The sequence below is a fragment of the Mytilus edulis genome, unplaced genomic scaffold (genome assembly GCF_963676685.1).
Source record: "Mytilus edulis unplaced genomic scaffold, xbMytEdul2.2 SCAFFOLD_151, whole genome shotgun sequence".
NCBI lineage: Eukaryota > Metazoa > Mollusca > Bivalvia > Mytilida > Mytilidae > Mytilus > Mytilus edulis.
In genome coordinates, this window is record NW_027269194.1 from 58,237 (window position 1) to 78,905 (window position 20,669).

Here is a 20,669-nt window from a genome sequence, read left to right on the forward strand (position 1 = left end):
TTGGGATAAACTTGGGACACAGTCAGGAGGAATTAAAAGAAAAAGGACCTGGAATTAAAATTGGTGGTTCAATAGTGAAAAACAAAGGGGGAACCCTCTGAGGAGGAAATTTTCCTTAGCGGCCCCGCCACCAAGTACTATTGGCTAAATCAGGAATTATTTATCCTTAAGGGGGATAATATCCTGTACAAGAAAGGGCCTACAGGGGATTCAAACAGGGTGGTTATACCTCAAGTATCATGGAAGAGGCTTATGCAGTTGTGCCATGATATTCCTGCAGCAGGCTACAAGGGGGGACCGAACTTACCAAAGGATTTAGTCAATGTATTATTGGAGAGGGATGAAGAAAGAGATTGAACAGTATGTAGCAAGTTGAGCCCTCTGTAGCCAAAACAATAAGGTTACCCGTCCAAACCGTCATCCTATGGTTAAACATTATTCTGGGGCACCAATGGAAAGGGTTCATTTAGACTTTGAGGGGCCCCTCCCAAAAACCGAATGAGGGAATGAACATATCCTTATGATGATAGACCAGTTTACCAAATGGGTGGAATGTATCCCCCTTCCAGCCCAGGCGCTGAATTGACAGCCCGTACAGCAGTGAATGAATTTTTCTCCCGTTTCGGAAGTCCCTGTCAAGTATTCACTGACCAGGGGAGGAACTTTGAGTCCCATCTGTTTAAAGCCATGTGTGACCTGCTTCAAATACACAAGAGTAGAACCACCCCATACCGCCCTTCCTCCAATGGTCAAGTAGAGCGTTGCAATCGAACGCTGATGGCTTCAGTGCGGTGCTTTGTTGGATAAAATCAGAAGTCCTGGGATCTATTCCTTCCGCAATTGGCTAGTGCGTTCCGTGCTTCAGTTAGTAAAAGCACCGGATTTACTCCTAATCACCTCATGTTGGGCAGAAAAGTCAATCAGCCTGTTGGGGGCCACAGGGGGGGGGGGGGTTCAGGATAGGAAAAAATATGTATCAGACCTAGAGGAAGCCATCCAAGGGGCCCATGAGCTGGCCAGGGCCAATCTAAAAACGGCACAAGAACGCCTCAAAAGAGATTACGACCTCAAGGTTGTGGTCAAAAGGTTGAAAGTGGGGGATCTAGTGTATCAATTGGATACAGCCACCATCAAGGGGAAATGTCGAAAATTGACTCCTTCATTGAAGCGTCCCGGGGTAGTGGTGGAAAGCCTGACTCCATACCATTACCGGGTCAAAATGAAAACAGCAATGGTAGTGGCACATCATGACCGGATTAAGTTGTGTAAGGATAGGGAAGTCCCCAATTGGTGTAAAAAAACTACAAGCCCAAGTAATAAGTAAAAATTGGAAGGAAATAGAGGAGTTGGGATCCAAGGGAAAAAAGGGTAAGAACATTTATTGCTCATGCCCGGGACCAGATGATGGGGGTCTAATGATCAGGTGTGATGAGTGCATGGAATGGTTTCATGGGCGATGTGTGAACATCACTCCCGGGGAGGCTGACGGAATGGACACCTGTCAGTGTCCTGGATGTTCGGTCTCCAAAGGAGTGCACGTGTCCCGGATTTCCCTGCACTCTAAGGTAAAAAAAATTTCAGATGGACAATAAAAAGAACACTTTATCAGACCAAACACAAACCACAGGGAATAGCAACCCGCCATCCTCCCGGTACAGTCCTCCGTCACTGAAGTGGTGGAGGAACTAGTGGTTATGGTACGGGAAGAGGAGCTTCGGGAGCTGGACTCTGAGGTACAGGGAAGCTCAGGGCTCTTGTTAGAGGTAGCTGAGGGTCATAAGGGGGGTCTGAGGGCGCCACTGAAGGTGAGGTACGGGGGGATGTGGATAAGAAGAACAAAAGAAAAAAAAGAAGTAGACAAGACCGCAGGAGGAGATCTGCCAGAAGAAAGGCCATAACAGGGTCCTCACCTCTCCTACAGACAGCCTCACCTCAGGGGGTCCGGGTGGATGTCCATGGTCAGAATGGGTTTGTCGGGACTAGTCTGGCTTCCACACCATCAGTGAGGTGGCAATATCTCACTTTGAAGGGCAGGGTGGATTAGTTGGGACTGGATTGTCTTGTCCAGTTTCTGGCTGTGAAGCTCGGGGGCAAGGCCTGGAAGGACACATTCTGGTGGAACATGAGGCCGAGGTGTTCCGTGACATGGGTGTTTCCGATCCGGGTTAGCCTGAGTGCGTCTCACTTCCCTAAGCACAATATTTCGGGCCCTAGGTGGTGCTGCGGTGGGGAACCCCATTCACTGGGTTATTAGCCAACTGGAGACTGTTGGGCTGCTTCCAGAGGACCTGAGTGCTGAGTGGGAAGTCATGACCGCAGTGTGCCAATTGGCACAGTTGGAGGTTCCGTCGACTTTCACGCTGTAGCCAATCAACTCCCCTGCAATGCTCATGCACTGGAGGGCGCAGGTGGAGTTGATGGCTCTTTTACAGGGGCATCAGCGCCGGGCTTTTCTGGGGGAAGTCCACCTCAGATCCAGTGAGCCTTCCCAGGCGAGCTCCCCTATTGGGCAGGGGAGTCCAACAGCCAAGGCAGGAGTTTTCTGCAGGCTTGGGGCTCCGGTTTGCACACAGGGGCTCCCAGGCCCATGGGGCAGGTTGGGATGTTAAGTCCCACGGGGCACTCCCCAAAGCCCGTTCCCTCCCTCATGTTCCTTCCGTGTTTCAGACCAAGCCGGTCACTTCCGTGTCTAGGGTCACGAGGCTCACACTTGTCTGTGGGTGCATAGGGATCAGGGCATCAGGGAAATTCCTCAGGGAGTAGGGGAGTGGAGCCCCAATTGTGCAGGGACCTTCCTGACAGCCATATGCACCTGGACCGTTCCCTGAGCAAGATGGGGATGCCTTCCCAGACATCCTTGGGTGATTTTCTTTGGGTGAGGTTGACCCCTGCTCCTGTGGACCCAGTCAAGTTGGCTGGAGGGGTTGCAGTCTTTTGTGATACGAAGACTTGGCCCCGTGTACCGTTGAGACTGGAACCGGGATGGGTCGGGGCGGTGGGAATCCATCCAAAGAGTGCCGGGCAGTTTGAGAATGCCACTAAGCACCGGTTTCATCAACTGGTGACTCATCCGAGTGTGTCTGCCCTTGGAGAGGTGGGGGTGGATTTTACAGTAGAGAAGCTGCATGCTCGTGAGATCTCCACTTTGAGATGGGCCCTCCAGTCGTGTCGCTTCAACCAGCCTGTGGTCCTGTACATCAGGGGCGACCGACTGGACAGGGTTCACGCCCGGGCTCATCGCGAAGTGTAGGAGGTGATGAGGGGCATTGCAGTCAATCCTCTCCAGCTGATCCATCTTCATTGCTTCCAGGGGGATGGCTCAGGTAAGAGAGTGGCAGCACTCATACTGCAACGCATACTTTGGGTTCGGAATGGGCGTCCATTCCTTTAGCTCCGAACAGAAGGACGCGTTGAGGTTGGTGCCTCCGTTTAGGATCCTCTTGGACAGTGATGCCCCTTACTTTCCTCCGCCTAATGCACGGCATGGCCACCCTCATTACCTGTTTGAGGTGGCTAAGGCGTTGGGAAACGTGAGGGCAACCTCTCAGAGGGAGATTTTACGGGAGGCCCACCTCAATGGTGGCCGTTTGTACGGAGTTAACTCGTAGGTGGGCATCTCTAGTTTGTAAATAGTTGTTATCAGGGCCCGTTGGCCATTTATCAATGAATTTAGAGCCCGTTGGCTCCCCAATTACTTTAGTTAAATCCAGTTGGCTTCTAGTTAAAATTAACGGCCCGTTGGCCAAGATGAAATAAAATATATGTATAATCCTTGGGGATGTCAGATATCGGGGGTACCACCTGTTTTTTAATTCCCAAGGGGCGGGGATACTGGGCGGGTCCACTGGATTTCTAATTTAAGGTCCCTATTTTTTTTTATGGTATCCCATACTTATATCCCACCAGAATAGAACCCCTTTGTTATTCTCCTGGAGTCACCAGCCCAGGAGTCAGCACATCGGTGTTGACATGAATATCAATAATGTGATCATTTTAATAAATTTCCTGATACAAAACTTTGAATTTTTCGAAAAACTAAGGATTTTCTTGTCCCAGGAATAGATTACCTTAGCCGTATTTGACACAACTTTTTGGAATTTTGGATCCTCTATGCTCTTCAACTTTGTATTGTTTGGCTTTATAACTATTGTGATATGAGCGTCACTGATGAGTCTTATGTAGACGAAACGCGCGTCTGGCGTACTAAATTATAATCCTGGTACTTTTGATAACTATTTACACCACTGGGTCGATGCCACTGCTGGTGGACGTTTCGTCCCCGAGGATATCATCAGCCCAGTAGTCAGCACTTCGGTGTTGACATGAATATCAATAATGTGATCATTTTAATAAATTTCCTGATACAAAACTTTGAATTTTTCGAAAAACTAAGGATTTTCTTGTCCCAGGAATAGATTACCTTAGCCGTATTTGACACAACTTTTTGGAATTTTGGATCCTCTATGCCCTTCAACTTTGTATTGTTTGGCTTTATAACTATTTTGATATGAGCGTCACTGATGAGTCTTATGTAGACGATAGGCGCGTCTGGCGTACTAAATTATAATCCTGGTACTTTTGATAACTATTTACAACACTGGGTCGATGCCACTGCTGGTGGACGTTTCGTCCCCGAGGGTATCACCAGCCCAGTAGTCAGCACTTCGGTGTTGACATGAATATCAATAATGTGATCATTTTTATAAATTTCCTGATACAAAACTTTGAATTTTTCGAAAAACTAAGGATTTTCTTGTCCCAGGAATAGATTACCTTAGCCGTATTTGGCACAACTTTTTGGAATTTTGGATCCTCTATGCTCTTCAACTTTGTATTGTTTGGCTTTATAACAATTTTGATATGAGCGTCACTGATGAGTCTTATGTAGACGAAACGCGCGTCTGGCGTACTAAATTATAATCCTGGTACTTTTGATAACTATTTACACCACTGGGTCGATGCCACTGCTGGTGGACGTTTCGTCCCCGAGGATATCATCAGCCCAGTAGTCAGCACTTCGGTGTTGACATGAATATCAATAATGTGATCATTTTAATAAATTTCCTGATACAAAACTTTGAATTTTTCGAAAAACTAAGGATTTTCTTGTCCCAGGAATAGATTACCTTAGCCGTATTTGACACAACTTTTTGGAATTTTGGATCCTCTATGCCCTTCAACTTTGTATTGTTTGGCTTTATAACTATTTTGATATGAGCGTCACTGATGAGTCTTATGTAGACGATAGGCGCGTCTGGCGTACTAAATTATAATCCTGGTACTTTTGATAACTATTTACACCACTGGGTCGATGCCACTGCTGGTGGACGTTTCGTCCCCGAGGGTATCACCAGCCCAGTAGTCAGCACTTCGGTGTTGACATGAATATCAATAATGTGATCATTTTTATAAATTTCCTGATACAAAACTTTGAATTTTTCGAAAAACTAAGGATTTTCTTGTCCCAGGAATAGATTACCTTAGCCGTATTTGGCACAACTTTTTGGAATTTTGGATCCTCTATGCTCTTCAACTTTGTATTGTTTGGCTTTATAACAATTTTGATATGAGCGTCACTGATGAGTCTTATGTAGACGAAACGCGCGTCTGGCGTACTAAATTATAATCCTGGTACTTTTGATAACTATTTACACCACTGGGTCGATGCCACTGCTGGTGGACGTTTCGTCCCCGAGGATATCATCAGCCCAGTAGTCAGCACTTCGGTGTTGACATGAATATCAATAATGTGATCATTTTAATAAATTTCCTGATACAAAACTTTGAATTTTTCGAAAAACTAAGGATTTTCTTGTCCCAGGAATAGATTACCTTAGCCGTATTTGACACAACTTTTTGGAATTTTGGATCCTCTATGCCCTTCAACTTTGTATTGTTTGGCTTTATAACTATTTTGATATGAGCGTCACTGATGAGTCTTATGTAGACGATAGGCGCGTCTGGCGTACTAAATTATAATCCTGGTACTTTTGATAACTATTTACACCACTGGGTCGATGCCACTGCTGGTGGACGTTTCGTCTCCGAGGGTATCACCAGCCCAGTAGTCAGCACTTCGGGGTTGACATGAATATCAATAATGTGATCATTTTTATAAATTTCCTGATATAAAACTTTGAATTTTCGAAAAATTAAGGATTTTCTTGTCCCAGGAATAGATTACCTTAGCCGTATTTGACACAACTTTTATGAATTTTGGATCCTCTATGCTCTTCAACTTTGTATTGTTTGGCTTTATAACTATTTTGATATGAGCGTCACTAATGAGTCTTATGTAGACGAAACGCGCGTCTGGCGTACTAAATTATAATCTTGGTACTAGTTACTCCTTTTTTATAAAGTCGGGGGGAGTGTAGTACCTCAGGGTCGTCGGCGGTGCTCCACTGGCGGAGGAGACAGATCCAGAAGACGGAAGAGCCTCGTTCCGGATCTGTCAGTAGAAATCTAGAACCAGAAGCCACAACGCTGATTCTAACCAAAATATATTCTACAGTAATTAGTGCCCGATATCGTCACGGTAAGTTTGAAGAAGCTTACAATCATTACATATAGACGTAAGATAAATTATCTTCATTGTGAATTGGAATATGAGGTCATACTATTTAATGTAAAATTACATTTGCTGCTGATAAAATAAGACATTAAAATAGTTTAGTACTATTAATTATGCATTCTGTTGCATTTGTCATAAACTCTATACCAGACATAACTTGATTTCACACTAAACATGCTAAATTACAGGCTCAGATCAAGATCATTCATTTATTCCTAATCATTCACTTTTTTAAGTAGTTATGGATTGCTGTTTTGAAATCGGTTTCGATTTAAAGTAAATTTTCTTGAATTTCAACACAGCAGGAGTTATCATTTCAAAAACCAAACTACATCTTGAACAAAGTATACCAGGACCAAATATATATCATCTGTCATTTTTGCATAAAAAAAATCAATTCAAATCATAAAGATATTTTTTTAAATGAACAGATGGTTTATATGGACATTTTGAGTAATTTACCAGTCATATTTTTCTCTATCTATTATTATTTCATAATTCAAAACATTTTAAGTTTAATGTGCAGAAAACCTTTTGATCAATCATTCTTAGTTATGTCCAGGTTGATATTGCGAAAGATATATAAAAACGTTTTCGACAATGATGACAGTTATTTGCTGGCCACAGCTGACATGGTCAAGTGAGAACAATTTCCACAAATAGAAATTATGCGTCTCATAGATTAGTGTTTACTAATAACATCTCATCACTGTCATGCTGCTGATAAAATTTAAGTCATTTTGTTAAGTAGTATATAAGTAGTATATAATGAAAATTTGGCAATCGAACGACCAGGGTTATGCACAGACAATAAACTAATGCACAGATAGACAGGATGAAGTGCAAAATTAGTACCTTTGACAACACGTTGTGTTTGTTTTGACTTTGTGTCTTGTTGTGGTTGTATTTCTGTATTCTCTGATTTCTGAAAAAAAAAATGATTTGGCTTTCAAACATTTACAAATTTAACAATTATTTGACATTGCTGCATGGGATACAAACTTATAATGTAGTAGTGTATTTTTTTTCTGGAAATTATCGTATGTGATATAGTAAAGAATGGCAAACATGTTTTTTTTATTAGAATTTGCTGCACGGAAAACATATGTAAGGCAGTAAGTTTTCTCATGCTAAAACATGTTTTTATATATTCAAAGCCTCACCAAGTGTAAAACTTATCTGTTTGGTATATTACGACTTAAATACAATTATTTTGTAGAGTGTTCTTTATACATCGATCTTGCAAAGCATGTGTAACTCTTGACATGCTGCTATTAGCCAATGAAAAAAAATAACTTGTTGAACCGAATCTACATCTAATGTGAATTGATTGGTTGCTTTCAAAATCAAATGGTAAAACAAAAACCATTAGCCTGGTAGTTTCAGATTGATTGATGTTATATCGATATGTACAAAAACTTAAGACTTACATATATTGTACAATTTTCGTCTTGTCTTTTCTGTTTCGCATCGTCGTCGTTTTGTCTCCGAGGTAGCTGCGGATTATTATCAGAAACTTCAGTAGACTTCAAGCTTTGAACAGCTGTAGCAGATTTAGCATCATCGGCTTTCTGTATGTAGCTAGGTACATGTTCATTCTTTCCTTCAATCAAATAAAACATGTCACACTAATTCTCAAAATCAAATCCCAAACATTATTAAAAAAAAAGTCTTGTCAAGTAGTTGAAACACCTGCTACTAACTGCATCAAAGGAAACGATCCATGAAACATATGGCAAAAAATAATATGCAAAAACAAATAATAGGGAAAGTGCTATAATTTTGCAAAATTCAGTAAAAAATTGTTATTGAGAAATAGTACTAAGTAATTGTGAAACATTCATATTTTATTGCTGATTGTTCCGTGTTTCATATTCTTTTATTTATCTTACATACTTTACATTTCTTGGAATCTGAGATATTGGAGACTATGTTTATTCCATTTTAGGTAAGTAGGCGTGTTTTATTTCAGTACATGGTTAGGTGTGGTGGTACGTCCCTTTTTAAAAACAACACGATGTTGCGGGAAGATCTGAAGAGTTTCAACAGACGAAAAATTGATGATGAACGATTGAAATAAATGCATTAGTCACATTCAAAATTAACAAGTTGTTATTGTTGGTATGTGTTTTTAAAAAGACGAATGAAAGTAAATTTTTAATACTGTGAAAGTACTTGTATTCGTGGGAAACCAATGTTTTGTGTTCAACCAAATAAAACCGTTGTCTAAATCAAGACGTGGAAAGATCACTACATATGTTTTACTACTGATATGATTTAAATATATTGAATATCGACAAATCTGAGAATACTATAATAGCAGACACAGGGCAAACGCAATCTGAACTACAACTGCAAGCAGGATTATAGATGTAGGAAGATGTGGTGTGCGTGCCAATGAGACAACTCTCCATCCAATAACAATTTATAAAAGTAAACCATTATAGGTCAATGTCCGGCCTTCAACACGGAGCCTTGGCTCATACCGAACAACAAGCTATAAATGGCCCAAAAATTACTAGTGTAAAACCATTCAAAAGGCAAAAACATCAGACTAATTTATATAAAAAAAAAACGAGAAACGAGAAACACGTATAAATTACATAAACAAATTTTACCCATTAAACTAAACTGTTCACCTTTTATTCTTTTAATTCTCATAAAAATAGTATTGATCAATATAGTCAGATTTCCGGTACTGATATGCTATTATAAAGTGTTCATTTTATATCCGCATAATTCTTTTACGTATGGGAGAAAAAATATCATGCTGGGCTTGCTTTTGATAAGACTTATTTTACAATTCAAGAGATGTTTATAGCATTTGTTTATATAATTGTTTTCTTTATGTGACATGTTTATGACCTAATTTACGCCTTTGATGGTCTTTAATCAATTAATCACACTATTTCGGGTTCATTAGTGTGATAAATACGGTTTAAATTACACTAGCCAATTATTACTTTTTAATTTCCTTCAATCCAGACAATTTGTAACCTTCATTTTTAACGGGTTAAATTTTTAATTTTTTTTTTTAGAAAACTAAAATCCACGAATTTAAAAACAACCGTACATTTAAATGTTGCTCAAACCACGAAATCTTTTACCAACGAATTAAAGTACTGAAAGGAGAAACGGTATTGAAGGCTTGCAATTGATCACGTGAATTAGCTACTTGTCTAAATCCCAAATTTTGAGATAGTTGGTCAGACGAATTCGTCACATAGAAGACTAGTGATCTAGTACGATAATTATGGGATGCGTAAATTCCATATAGGAATTCGAGCTGCGCTAAAATTCAATATTAAACTGATAGATCCCATATAAATCGTATTACGTTACTAGCACACTTTATAACTAAGAATAACTTTATAAACTTTAATTGGTGTATCTAAATAACTTAAAAAAATATTGGATCTTAATCAGAACTCATCCCAATCTTATTTAGTGTGTGAATAAATGATGTCACTGTTTAAAATTATATCAATTTTGAATGCTTTCGAAGATGACCACTCGCTCTCTTGGATGCATCAAGTTCTTTTCATGATCATAGAAATCTTGGTAAAAATATGCCATTCAAAATGTAAAATCAGAAAAATACTATACTCCGAAAGGGAAAGTCCATAATCGAATAAAATTGAGAATGGAAATGGGTGTGTCAAAGAGACAACAACCCGACCATACAGGTAAACATAGTTTATTTTCCGTTCAGTGACCACGACGGTGTATCCATGAAATAAAAACAAATGAACCAGAACGCGGTCCCGGAACGTGGAAAATGAACTCATCAGTTATTCAATCGGATTTATTTAGAAATACGTTCGAAAGCTTTTGGGAAAACTGGAAATTAAAAAAATAAGTTCGAAAATAGTCTTAAATGGTGGGAGGAAACTTAGATAAAAATAAAAAGTATTACTATAAAAGTGGCAAAGCAATTAAACGTTACAGAAAAACAAATACGGGAGTGGGAAAAAAGGTTGGATAAAATTACGGGAACCGATCTTACAAATAACGAAAATGAATTAAATGATTTAAAAGTTAAAATAAAAGACTATTATGACAAAGAAGCAGAGGCAGTCAGAATTAGGTTTAAGGTTAATTGGTACGAGAAAGGCGAAAAATCTACAGGGTACTTCTTTAATCTAGAAAAAAAGAGGGGCGCAGAAAAATTATGGTCTAGAATAAAAAGTGCAGACGGAAAGTATAAAGATGATATAGAAACTATTTTAGAAGAACAAGTATCTTTCTACAAAAAAATATTTACGTCCGAGAGGTTATAGGGAGGCTGCAGAAAATCCATTACAGAATATAGAACATAAACTATTCGAAGAAAAATAAAAGAATGTGTGAAATTGAAATAAGTAAGGTCATTACAATTTGGAAACTTGATAAATCCCCTGGGGAAGACGGAATTGTAAATGAATTTTACAAAATATATTGGTATTTGATAAAGGAAGAATTCTTGGCGGTTATCAAGGAAATCTTTGACAACAATTGCTCTGTGAATCTCAATATAAAGGTATGATTACGCTTATGTTGAAGTCTAGGGAGAGAGAAGACATACAAAATTGGCGTCCTATAACGCTCTTGAACACAGACTATAAAATTATTTCCAAAGTACTTGCGGAAAGGTTAAAAAATGTATTACCGCAAACAATTGATTTCGATCAGAAAGGGTTTGTCAAATGGCGCAACATTTTTCAAGGCAATAGATTTTTACAAGATGTTTTAGATTTTTGTGAATTAGAAGATGAGGAGAGTGCGATATTATTTTAAGATCAACAAAAAGCATTTGATAGGGCGGAATGGGAATAGATCGATTTTTGCTTATTACAATTTGGGTTTGGGAAAAAATTCAGGAGTTGGGTAAATAGTTATCAAAGGTACCAGGATTATAATTTAGTACGCCAGTACGCAGAGCATTGAGGATCCAAAATTCCAAAAAGTTGTGCCAAATACGGCTAAGGTAATCTATGCCTGGGATAAGAAAATCCTTAGTTTTCGAAAAATTCAAAAAATGCTTTTCATTAACGCCAAGACGTGTATTCATACGAATGGGTTTACTTCTAGATTCGTAGGTATAATCCGTTCAATTCGTCAAGGATGCACAATAACCCCGATGTTATATATTTTGCAAGTAGAACCAATCAATTAGAAACAATCCTAATATAGAAGGAATAAAACTTCCTACTAGAACTGGGGACTATATTGAAATAAAGCTAAATATGTTTGCTGACGATACTCAACTCTTTAACAAAAGCGAGGAGTCTATCGAAGAAACAGTTAAAACTTTAAAACTGCATGAAACCACTTCGGGGGCTAAAATGAATATGGATAAGACTGTTGGCATGTTTTTAGGCAAGTGGCGAAATAAAAAACCAAAATTTAACAAAATTAAATTGTCTAAGTGTCCTGTGAGATTATTAGGGGTACACCATGGCTATGGGGTGGACTTTGATCAAATTTGGTTAGAAAAAATAAATAAGATTAAAAGCTGTATGGAAGTTTGGAAATCAGGAGATTTCACATTCACGGGAAAAGTTTTAATTATTAAATCCTTTGTACTGTCTGTCATTGGATACGAAATTGAAATGAGAGGTATCCCGGATATATACGAAAAACAAATAAATAATATTATATGGTCCTTTATATGGGATGGGAAAACAAATCAAATCGCTAGAACAGTATGCTGTTTACCGGAAGAAAAAGGAGGGATAGGAATGATAAACTTAAGGGACTTTATTAAATCAATACAGGTGAAAAGTATGTACAGTATTGTCAACTCAAAAACACATAAATGGAATGCAATAGGAAAATACTGGTTAACGTTACTAGACGAAAAATATGATACAGATTTTTTTATATGTTCTTGTGCGGACACTACATGTTTTAGGCAAATACAAATGTCCAAATATTATAAAGAACTTTTAATTTCCTGGACTGACTTATAGAAAATCAAAAAATCGGTCACGAAAGAGGACCTTTTAGAAGAAAATATATTCGGCAATTGTAAATTTAAATTCAAGGGACATGCATTATATTGTGCAAATTTTGCCTCCAGTGGATTCAAAAAATAAAAGATATATGGGAATCAACTCATCATGGATACCAGGACTAAATATTGTATATACGCCTGACGAGCGTTTCTTCTACAAAAGACTCATCAGAGAGGCTCGAATCCAAAAAATCCAAATAAAGTACAAAGTTGAAGAGCATTGAGATCCAAAATTCCTAAAAGTGTTGCCAAATACAGCTAAGGTAATTTATGCCTGAGGTAGAAAAGCCTTATTATTTCAAAAAAAGTCAAAATTTTGTAAACAGTTAATTTATAAATATAACAATATAAATTTCGGGAAGCAGTTCTTTCTTATTTGCCATTAAAGTCATATGAAACGGGTGACTGGTAAACAATAATGATTATCCAATTCTTTAACCAATGTATGTCTATATCATGAACTTAGTATTCTGTGCACGATTTTATGTTTTTTTTTTTGCAAACATATCGTTTAATCGTAATTGTTTTCTCTCTGTGTCTGTTCTGATGTGAAAATATGGCAGCTTATTTATTGCCGTGTTTCGAAGCCGTAGTTTACCGATTGTCACCTAGTAAGCAATCAACAAAGATGTATGACTATTAAGCACGTGTATAATACGAACAATCAGATAATAGTTTATTTCAGTGACAGTAAACTTCTTCTAAATGTGAACAAATTAAAGGATGTTCTTCATAAAAAAGTATATGTATATCAGTTTAATAATGGAAACTATCCGTTTTGTTATAAAAAACATCTGCATCATTTGTTTTTTAATTTGAGGATTCATATGACTTTGAAGGTACATGTATGTTGATTGTTTTCAGTACCAGGCACAATAAATGTTTGCCTTTAAAGACAATGATTGAACCTTTAAACAGAAGAGCTGTGCATGCTTTAAATTAAAAAAAATTAACATTGAAAGCAATGGGGTCATGCATTAGTGGTGTACTTCCTTATGAGCAGAGGAATGCATAATATAAGATATAATATGTTTTAAATTGGATAAAGATCACAAAATATGAACACAAGAATTACATTTTTTGTTCTAAACGTTTTTGTGCGACGTTTAATTTAATAATTTACCTGGAGATTTGCTACACGCATGTATTCAGCTAATTAGACAAAAATAATGTCATCATAGAAAGTGGAACCAGTTTGAAATTTTTAGTTAACGGATTCAATCCATAAAAAAAAAAGTTTTAACACAGGAGGAACGATGATAAACATACTTTTAAACCTATTATATAAAAACAAACAGACCTAAAACAATCCAATTGTACGTTCTCGCTTTCAACATGTTCAGTTTAAGTATCAATATATGTAGAGTATTGAGGTAATGTTGATATCAAATGAAAGCTGAAAGTCTGGTGGTCATCATTATCGTTGTAGAACACTTTGAGTGATATTTTTGAATAATAAAAAAAGTGCATGAAATTTTACAAACAAGGTTAATTTTGCCTGTTTGTCAGATCCAAAGTACCTATATCGGTACTGCCGACATTTCGGGAAGCAGTTCTCTCTTATTTGCCATTAAAGTCATATGAAACAAGTGACTGGTGAAAAATAATGTTGAACCAATGCATGTATATATCATAAACTTAGTATTCTGTGCACGATTTTATCATTTTTTTCGCAAACACATCGTAAAATCGTCAGTTTGTATTCTCTGTCTGTTATGAAGTGAAAATATGGCAGCTCATTCATTGCCGTGTTTCGAAGCCGTAGTTTACCGATTGCCACCTCATAGTAAACAATCAACAAAGACGTATGAATATATAACCCTTGAAACTACTGTCCTACTTCACTAACATGTATTTGTTGCAAACTTTTAGAACACATCGTAGTTAATCACATCATGAAACATGCAGATAATCACAACATTTTATATTCCCTACAGCATGGATTTTGTAGAGGTCGATCCTGCGAAACATAACTACTAGTAAGAATGTATAGACGATGTCACACTTAATATGGAAAACGGTAAACAAACAGATATTTTGGTCATGTATTTTTCTTAAGCATTCGATAAAGTTTCACATTCTTTTCTAACTAATAAGCTTCATCATTACGGGATACAGGGGGAATTAAATTACTGGATACATATTATCTTAGCAATCGCAAACAGGGAGTAGTTTTAGAGGGGGAAATCTGAGTATGTTGCAGTTGAGTCAGGGATTCCACAGGGGTCAGTTCTTGAACCTAGTCTCTTCTTGTACTATATTAATGACATTCCAACTGGTCTAACATCTACAATACGTTTATTTGGTGACGACATAATAGTTTATTTGGCAATAAAATCAAATTCCGATGCATCAACATTACAAAAAGATCTTGACAAACTGGCATCGTGGGAAACTACGTGGAAAATTGCATTCCACCCAGATAATTGTAAAGGTATTTCAGTAACCAGAAATAAAAAATAACAAATATCATTTAACTACACATTACACAATCATTCATTAGAACATGTAACAACAGCAAAATATCTGGGGGTCACCATCAGTTCCAACCTTAAATGGGATGTGCATATAAACAATATATGCAAGAACGATAATAGCACACTAGGCTTTCTAAGGAGGAACCTGAACATAAGTTCAACATTCATTAAAGAGCAAGCATATAAGTCCCTAGTAAGACCATCACTAGATAATGGTTGCTCTGTTTGGCATCGATACTAACAACAAGACATAGATAGCATTGACAAAGTTCAAAGGAGGGTTGCGCGTTTTGTTACTAACAAATACAGAAACACTTCAAGCGTTGGTAACATGTTACAACATCTTCAATGGCGCAGTCTCTCTGACAGAAGAAAAGACTCCAGATTGGTAATGCTTTACAAAATTGAACACGAAAAGGTTGCAATTCCAAAAAATAATAAATTAATTCCACAAAATATACAAACAAGACATTCTAATTCGAACAGCGTCCAAATTCCATCCTGCAAAACACAGAACAGAAAAGAATCCTGATAACATTGTAAATTGCACTTCAGTACACTCTTTCAAATCTTCAATTTCAAAGCATCAATAATAACTCAATTACAACATCTTACTTTATTATAAAAAACGTTTAATTTTTAATTTTGTCGTATTTTTAAAAAAAATGTACATTTTTCAATCTTTGTCTTGTTGTAAGGTTCCTCCTGTGACATAATCATCAATTTGTTGAAGGCGATCACTATATGGTAGAATAGAATAGAATAGAATAGAATAGAATATTCAGCCGTATAAAGCCTTAATGATTTTTTAAAACGCGATGGTATTAGCATATCTTTACATTGAAGTTATGATTTATCGTCGAAACTAGTATACAATTTGTTAATAATGTTTTGGCTTAGTTTGTTGCCAGTACAAAAAAATCAACTCCAATTGCTTATTATTTTTAAAAGAGAAATAAATAACCATCTATCACTGACGCATTATTTTAAGTGATTGTATGCAAATTGTATGGCAGCCACATGTCAAAGTATATCTTTTAAATTGAATATAGAAGAGAAATTAATTCTGTCTTTATTCAAGCATTGTAGAGCGGATGAAATGAGTCACCACTGATGGGTAGGCCTTAATAAATATTGTTTGTGAATATTCTATTCTATGATTTGTTTTCATAAATAGAGATTATTACTTAAAAGAAGTAATTCAAAAAAAAATGTGTAAATATTTTTAAAATTTAAAAATCTGAATAATATAATAATAATAATAATAATAATAATAATAATAATAATAATAATAATAATAATAATAATAATAATAATAAATTCTTTATTTAAAGAGGGTAAACTCAGTTAGTTACAATGAACCAATCTTCCCATAGGCCCTCGAATACCTTTTTTTGTTTAAAAAAAAAGTGAGCTGTTTAGGAGGAGGAATAGATTTTGACCACTTGACTACGGATATTAATAAATGAAGTTTAGTAAACACGATCTCACATCAGATGTTACACATTTATCAGTCTATAAAAGTATCAAATTAATACGAATGTATGTACAGTTAACATATTCGAGTCTAAATTGAAAACTACGTTCAAACCTAGGATTGCGTTGGATAAAAACCGCAATTTTTATACGTGTGCATGTAAAACAAATTTCGTTAACATATTCTATAGAGATAAGATAGACTGCAAATTATACAAACCTTCCAGACCTTATCGTTTAACCCCACTGCAATTGTTTGCACATGTCCTAAGCCAGGAATCTGATGTTCAGTGGTTGTTGTTCGTTTATGTGATTCATAAGAGTTTCTTGTTTTTCGTATTTTTTATATATATTAGGCCGTTGGTTTTCCCATTTGAATAATTTTACACTAAAAAGTTTTTGTAATCTTATAGTTTGCTGTTCGGTGTGAAACTAGGCTCCGTGTTGAAGATCGTACCTTGACCTATAATGGTATACTTTTATGAATTGTGACTTGGATGGAGAGTTGACTCATTGGCTCTCATACTACAACTTCCTATATCTTTATCTTTATAAAACGAACAAAATCTGTTTGTAAATCTAATGTGTGCTGGAGTTAATATTGAACCCCTCACTACAACTGATAACTGTGCCAATAATAAATAGAATTAGACACGTCTATATGATGTATGCAGACCCGACAACACTGACAATCTATGCATTTAAAAAAGTAATTATTGCATCACAGTACGTTCAATAAGGCCATAAACGCTCCTTGTATCTAGAATCCATTAGGATGTATGACAATTATCACAATCAATTATAGCTAGTATAATTACTAGACAGTAAATATTTCTTTTATAGAATATTTTAGTAGATGAATTTCCACTAAATATTTAGAAGAAATGTGTTTAATTCCGATGCACATACCCTATACGTGAATCAATATTAAGGCCAACATATGCAATCTGCAGTCTGTTTAAGGCTTTTGTGAGCTTTTGAGGTGAATACTGACATGTTTGTGCTTTGTTAAGAATATTGACATAAACATATAACTAATAAGCAGTTTCATCTTGAAGAAGAACAAACAACACAAATGAAGGAAATATCACTCGACAACATGCCATTTATTTGGTGGTCATTTTAGAAATTATAAATTGACACAATGAACATTAAAAAGAGAAAGCGTCTCCATCTGATGTGTTGTTGTTGAAAGTTGAAATATGGAATGAATACACACATGATTTGCAATAAGTATATCAATTCGAGTAAAGACATCTTTTGTTTTAATATTCTGGATTATAAAAAGAAAGTATCTGAGACGTATTTGAAAAAATAACATAAAATCAAGGATCACAAAACTTTTTCCTTTCCCGTTCCAGAGTTTTAGATTTTTTCAGGGCGTTAAAATCATGGTAATTTTTTTTCTGAGAAAGACTTTAAGCTTAACAAGGCAACAACATATCAGTACATGGCTAACCTGGATCTTTTGTCCATTCAAGGAGCGTATTTCTGAACTGACGAACATGTAACGGTTTCTTTGCCATTCCAACTTTCTCCATTATATCTTTAAATACTATATCGTCTGATTCAGCTAACTTGATGACATCGACCTCGCCTGGAACAAAGTTACTATTTGATTATCATGTTTTAGATGAACAAACTATGCACTTTTTGTTTACTTTATTTTTTTACATCTAATCAATTAAAAGTATGACGAAATGTACAAAACGTTTAAAAGATTCACAGTGACACTAACACTCAATTTAACACCGCAAAAAAAACCCCAATTTGTCTTAACTGTTCTAATTGTGAAATTATTATTCCACAATTAACAGTGTGATAGCTTTACGAAAAAAACAGAATACTAAATGCTACCTTCCTCTCTTTAATAATCATCTTTCAAAGGAACAGTATATCGTGAATGTATCCCACTTTGAATTTTGGTTCTAAATGCACTTTAACTTCGTACTTTATTTGGCATTTTAACTTTTTTGGATTCGAGCGTCACTGATTAGTCTTTTGTAGACGGAACGCGCGACTGATGAGTTTATTTGAAACATGTTCTATAGTTAGTCTTTTCTAAAGTTATTTCCATTTTTTAAAAATTATGATAAAATCCTAGAAAGTACATAAGATATGTAATCTAACCGAATCTAAACAACGACATGCACATTGTAGGAGAAAGGTAAATCAACAGTAGTCAAACTAACAATATTTATGGTATAGCAGTAAGCACAATAATTTAGGTCGCCATATGCACATGTATATTCTACCTTTGTATCGAGCGTTGATTACTTTGTTGTGACTCAATACTGTACTTGTGCTTAATTTTTATAAATTTACAGCTTTATTATTGGAAAGGCAGAAAAGAAAACAAAACGTATAGAAGAATGCAAAAAGCAACAAGAGACTATAGAACAAATATATAGACATATCGTCTACATTCCCAACTGTATCCCTATGATGTTTCCAATTTAAACCAAGCTCAATTAAGTCTCTTTGTAAACTATGCATTGCTATTATTATCTTCAGTTATCACCAACAACCCAGTTCAATTTATCCAATATTCTATATCTAATATACTTTACCATTATTGATAAAGCTGTCATAATACTGAATCAGACTTGCCCTCTTTAGAACACAATGAAGCTGCCATTCGGACAGATTCTGTGGTTGATTTGTTGCCATTCTGATCAAAGAATTACCTAAAACATAAATTACATGTATATATATAAAAGTAATAGTGTATTGCCTGTGTCATGAATATTACAGTTGTTTTCCATTTGTTTGATTTTGCTTTTGACATTTGATTAGGGAATTTTGGTTTTAAATTCTCCACGGAGTTAGTTATTTTTATATTTTGGAATATATTAATGACATATACATGTCAGATGAGTTTGATGATATATTGATAAACCATGTTTTTTTTGTCTCTTATTCGTTTTTGGAAACATAAAATCGCAACTACAAATCCTAACTAGGCGGTTATCTTTATGTTCAAAATTGGTCTTGTCGTCTGTAGATTATGAAATGACCAAAAGAAAAGAGTTATAAAAAAGACACTATAATAAAAAAGCAAGTCTTTTAAATGGTATGCAATTCAGTTACCCCTTACGTATACGCATGGCGTTTAAATCACCCATCAAAGCCCACATGGACTAGGGCTAGTAAACCTGACATAAAGAAACCCGATAGTGGGATGCAGAAAATGCAGTCACGTCAGAATGTTTTATCACAAAAAAAAAAAAAAAAAAAAAAAGAATTTGATAGAAATTTTTATCTTCTAAAAATGAAAAAAAAGAAAATAAATCTACGTAAGATTTCAATTTAACTTCTTAATGCAGGGCTCAATGCAATCATAATAGAAAACCAAATAAATATATAGGGTACTGATGACTTTAGAAAGATAATTGACGTCAAATTTATCACGGGGAAATAGAAAATAATTCAATGATATGGAATTAATTTTTTTCAGTACTTCAACAATATTAGAGTGGGTATCTTGAAATACTTCCTGCTGGACGTTTACAGGCTTTAAATCAACAATAACTACTTTTGTAATTATGGTATAATATCTGTGATCGTTCTTATAAGAGCGGTCATTAGAGCTATCAATTATCTGTAGTCAAGGTTTATCTATATTTATTTGTATATCTCTAATCATTGTTCACGCCTGTAATTCTCTTCTCTCAAGTGGTCTATTAAGATTAACGCATTGAGGTTTTATTAGTTAATTGGCTTTGGTCTGTTGTGTCGGTATTAACTTTGGATCATACGCTTGGTGTGTATTTTATTATGTTTGAAACATGTTGTATAAATCAGAGTTACACATGTTACATGTACCTAATAACTTAAAGATGAAATTTTGGAGTGAAATATTAATCGATATGCATCTTTTTTTTTATGGAAACATAGTGTAAATCTACTTTTGACTTATTCGTAAGTCCTGTAAACAAGCACCCCCACCCTGAACTTGTATTACCTGTGTACCACCTGTGTAGTGCTGCAATGGTTTTTGTGAGATGGCGAAATACAATTATTATTTTACTGCAAATGCATTGCTTATCAAACTCCATCGGCCATGGCTATAATGGTCTTTTGATTAAATATGTCATTTATTACTTTGAAACAATTACCGAAAGGAGATAAATATATTCTGTTCAAA

At 35.9% G+C, this 20,669-nt stretch overlaps 1 protein-coding gene across 1 annotated transcript in view; it reads right to left on the bottom strand.

Moving 5' to 3' along the window:
- Positions 1-19,209, bottom strand: part of LOC139509668 (uncharacterized) — a 38,842-nt gene extending 19,633 nt beyond the window's left edge. The window contains exons 1-4 of the mRNA XM_071296232.1: positions 19,093-19,209; positions 17,982-18,119; positions 8,005-8,177; positions 7,430-7,499 (exon numbers count right to left, since the gene is read on the bottom strand). Coding sequence (XP_071152333.1) covers positions 7,430-7,499; positions 8,005-8,177; positions 17,982-18,119; positions 19,093-19,192 — 481 coding nt within the window. The 5' untranslated portion in view covers positions 19,193-19,209. The remainder of the gene's footprint in view (positions 1-7,429; positions 7,500-8,004; positions 8,178-17,981; positions 18,120-19,092) is intronic.
- Between the last annotated feature and the right edge of the window lie 1,460 nt (positions 19,210-20,669).